Here is a 4,851-nt window from a genome sequence, read left to right on the forward strand (position 1 = left end):
ATAATAAAAAGAAAAATTCCAATCAAGAATTAGTATATGGGTAGTATATTGGAAAGATGGTGATGACCAAACAATTAATTACACAAATTCAATCCACGAATTTAATTTGTTTTGTCCTAAAGTCTCCAACTTGCCATTTTACTAATTCTTTGATTGGTTGTTTTTTCTAGTGATTGAATCATGAATGATTATTTCAAATAAGATAGCATTCCTCTTAAACAAATATCAAATGGGGTATGAGCAATTTGCACCACATAGCCTTTAAAATGAAGATCCACACATACTTTTATTGCATCATCAAAACACCACATTATTACAAAAACACAAGAATACAACCTAGTGGAGACACCCATAACTTGAAAGGCCCAAACCAACTAACAAACAAGATAAAATACGACAAACTCAAAATCAACCACCACACCTAAAGCAGCAGGGTCTCACATCACCCGCGTAAAGGTGTGAAACCAAACCAACCACAGACCGCCACGTCGACAAGCCTTTATTTCTTACTACTAATTTTCCTTAATTTTTAATATTTTTTAAATAGCGAGAACCAAACCGGGTACGGATTTCCCGACCCGATCGGAGACGCTACTCTCCCAAACACACGGGAAGCTGCCGGAGCGGTTCTCCGCCGGGACAATCTCCGGCGACCCGGATTTGGAGAAGCGAGTAACAGTGAGGGCAGTGTTGAAATACTCCCTAACCTGGGTAATTATCCCATCCGAGACAGTCCACGCGTGAACCCACGAAATGGCGCGTGAGGTGTCGCAGCCTTCGACTATGACGGTGGATCCGAACGACGCGAGCGACTGCGGAACGAATCGGAAGGCGGTGGTGTCGGTGTCGGAGGAGGAGGAGGAGGAGTCCTCGCCGGTGAGCATGCGCATCAAAAACTGGTGAGAGGGTGGGCCGTGAAACCACCACTCGAGATCTGGAGCAACGGTGTTGACGACAGTGTCGGAGTCTCGAGCGTTCAAGGCGTCATAGAGGGTGAGAACCAGCCTCTGGTTGCTGGAATCGGAGGAGGAATCTTGAGGGTTAGCCAGTTCGAGAAAGAGGTTTTTGGTTATGAAGAGAAAATGGTGGTGATTTCTTCTTCGAGTTTGGTAATTGGTTGAGGCTTGTTTAGGGGTTTTTATAGCGTGGTTGGATGGTGTTGGTTTTGATCTGGTGCGGGTGAGACTACGTGAGCGCTGTTTTGGGTGATGACGTGGCATTCGATGAAGATGGAATTGGAATTCGGATACGGCATTAAAAGCGTTTTAATCACCAGTGATGAAAAAGCTGGAGAGAAGGAAGAGATAAGTCAAGCCAACCTTTGTGACTTTTGAGTGAGGAGTGGAGTTTAGCGTGACATGAGAAGAAAAGTCGTGACTATTAAATGAGATTAGCGTGTGTTTAGTGCTAAACAAACGGGCTCGTTTCTTTCTAGTTAAGGAAAAAAAAGTTTGATTTTACTTTTGAATAAAAAATTTATTTTATTTTAAGTAATTTTATTTTATGAAAAAAGTATAATTACACAGCAATTGACGGTGTGAATTTTTGTTTACAAAGTAATCAAGTTAGAATTCATTGATTTTTCATGTTATTATTAATTAATATTTAAAATGGAAAAATTAAGAGAATGACTGAATACATACAACTCTTTATATTATTGGTGCATATAAATTAAGTCATTTTCCAAGGTAAAATTAATTCGTTTTGTTTGTATTTTTTACTTTAAAAAGTCATTTTAATATGTTTAGATTTATAAAATCATAAAAGTATACCCAAAAAAATATTGCAATGTAACCTAAAAATGATAAAATCAGAAAAGTACTTTTCCATATAGAATTACAATAAAGTACATTAAAAAACATTTTTCTATAATAGTCTAGCCGCCTATATAATAAATGTCCAAAAGCCCTTTCTCAAAGTACAAATGTTCCCTTTTATAGGGGGTGCGCAAAACACGAAAGCTAGACCTAAACGGACTATTGAGTCTTATACGTTCTGGTCAACAACTCATACAATACTATGCCCGTCACTAGGCGGTCCCTGTCTAGTTCTTACATACTAGCTCATTCACCCGCACTCTAGATGCCACGTCATCCTGGCGGTTAGGTCCAGTAGGCAAGTAACATGGGCAGGACCCCTATTGTGTCTAGGGATCTCGCCTAGTTCACACACTAAGCCTGAAGTATGAAGGCGCAATGTATATTAAAGTCTTCTAATTTGAGTATGAAACTTCATGGGCGAGTCCTCTATTGTAATGAGGGGTCTCGCCTAGTCCACAAGACACTTTGCTCGCAGCATAAGAGCTAAGTGTGTCTTCAAGTCTTCTGGTTTGCGCATGAAACTCCATGGGAAAGGAAATTACCCCATGCTAGGCACGATTTAGTCCATGGGAATGGTGGATCAGTGAATTATTCCATTTTATTAATTATGGATAGGACGAAGTCCCCACTTGGCATGAAATAATGAGGGTCGTCTAAATTTGGTTGCCCAAATATGAATTGCTAATAACAAATTCTTTAAAATAACATGCTCGAACACACTCAGTGCAGTTTGTTTGTTTTTAAAAAAGTTAACACATTATTTTATGAAGAGAAATATGTTGACTTTTTAAAAATAAATTGATCACATTAATGAGGTTCTTGAATTATGTTATTAAGAGAGTGTATTGCTAACGTTTCTCACCTTGAACTTAATTGGTGATGAAGTGCTTTTATTTTTTGTAGCTAGAATTTGAATTTCTGACCATCAAACTATGCAGCTGTGATTTTCTATGATTTTCAGTTAGTTTCTGACGCTAACTCACTTAGCATAACTTCCTTGCATAGATGAAATTCTCATTAGAAAACATGGTTAAGTTTGCGTTAACGATTTGATGAAGTAGATATTTTTTATTTTTGAACTAAATGTAGATATCTTTACTTGTATAGAAATGCAACTTTTCAATCGCACAATCGTTGAATTTTTTTTATTCAATAACTATTAATGATACGAAAATTAACAAAGACAATGACTTATGAATTTTTCAGATTGGTTAGTGTTTGTACAATTAAGTCAATTGAATCTACGTTCTGTCTGTGTCTTTTCTTTTTAAATGTATTTTTTTTTACAACTATAGCTAGGAAAACTTTTTGGAAAAGTATATGGCAATATCTTTTCTTTTAACTGAATGGATCCATTATGGAGAAGAAACATGCATCCAAACCAATACTTCAGTTTGAGTTAGGGCTGTCCAAAAATCCAGTCCGATCGAAACTTGGACTAACCAAGATCAGAGAAATATTACTAGGAAACCCTGACAGAGCACAAATAAAAAAAATATGATATAAGACTAAAAGTACAAATGTCATAGAATGAGTAAAAGTCGTTGAGTACAATAAATGACCCATTTTATAGTGGCGGAGGCTTGAAACCCTAAGTTGATTGGGGAATTGAGCCTTGTATTTAAGGCCCATTTCCCGATACTAAAATAAACATAAGTTTAAGCCCATCATCAGCGTGGGCGACCATTCTTGAAGTTGATCAGAGTAACACAAGTAAGGGAGTGTTTGAATTGTGTCAACAAAAAACTTGGTTTTCCAAACGATTGAAAGATATACTATCTTTGTTGAAATCGTTTGGTACAACGAAAATATATAACAGGGAAGTAGATGATGCACACCAGCAAATTTATCTTGGTTCACCCCAGAACGATAGGGCTGCTTTTAGTCCTTAGCAACGCCAAGATTTCACTATGCTCAATTATCAAGGACTTCTCCATTCAAGTATTATTGTACATGCCTCTTTAGGCATAATGAGTATTCTTTTACCGCTGCCTCTCCCGGCATAACAAGTATTATTTTCCCACTGTCTCTTCGGGCATAATGAGTATTATTTTTCCACTGCCTCTCCAGGCATTATCGAGCATTCTTTGGCCACTGCCTCTCCAGACATTGTTGAGTATTCTTTTGCCCTTGCCTCTCCAGGCACAAGTATTCGAATGACTCCTCCTTACTAAGTATTATCAGGACTCCTCCTTTACAACAAGTTTAAAGGACTTCTCCTCGAACGATCTTTCTCAAGATCATTTCATCTACAAATAGTCTTTTCTAATAAGAGTGATGGTAGATACATTTAAGTTCATGAATCATAAAGTATTTTAGATGAGGTTTGACTCTTAGTGTATACTTTATGTTTTGTTACATGAAAGAGTTACATAGAATTTGAGTCTTAAGAAAATCTACTTTCCATGTTGAAGGAGACGATGTTGATGATCATCTCTTAGTGGTGAGCACTTAGGTTTCTTTTCGTAATTTGAGCATAGAAGCTCAATCTTTGTATGCATAAACACTACTTCTTCAAGTCTTCACTTCTTCCTTTTATACTTCTGAATCTTCTGTGAGTGATGTAACACCCCGATTTTCGGGTGTCACTTTAGTAACTTAAAATTTAAAATAAAGCGGAAAAGCAAGTATTTTTTTTTTGTTTTCTTTTCAAAGTAAAAGATTTTTCAAACTAAAGACTCAACCCAAAATTGCACATCTTAACTAATGTACAATATAGATATACAACCTCGCTGTAATCATAAGTAGCAGAAAGAGATAGAAAGTGAGCCCGAAGGGCATTCAACAAGCCTTGTAAGCCTTACAGGCTAGCCTATTTAAGTAAATATGATTAGTATTTTTTTGGTAAATTGTAAATATGATAAGTATAAATATATTTTACCCTTGATGATGTCTATATATTAGAAATTTATAATAATATCTTGATATTCTATAGTTATTGAGATTTTTATATATTTAAGCAAATTGACTTATATAACGATTCAAAGTTATAAGTCTATTTAACAATAAATATATGACGTATTTAAATATC

The 4,851-nt window shown here is 36.2% G+C and overlaps 1 protein-coding gene across 1 annotated transcript; it reads right to left on the reverse strand.

Annotated features, from left to right (window-relative positions):
* Positions 1–260: 260 nt before the first annotated feature.
* Positions 261–1,235, reverse strand: LOC130724687 (uncharacterized). Its single transcript, XM_057575968.1, has one exon. The coding sequence runs from the start codon at positions 1,218–1,220 to the stop codon at positions 540–542; it is 681 nt and encodes a 226-aa protein (XP_057431951.1). The 5' UTR covers positions 1,221–1,235; the 3' UTR covers positions 261–539.
* Between the last annotated feature and the right edge of the window lie 3,616 nt (positions 1,236–4,851).

This window comes from Lotus japonicus, chromosome 6 (assembly GCF_012489685.1).
Source record: "Lotus japonicus ecotype B-129 chromosome 6, LjGifu_v1.2".
NCBI lineage: Eukaryota > Viridiplantae > Streptophyta > Magnoliopsida > Fabales > Fabaceae > Lotus > Lotus japonicus.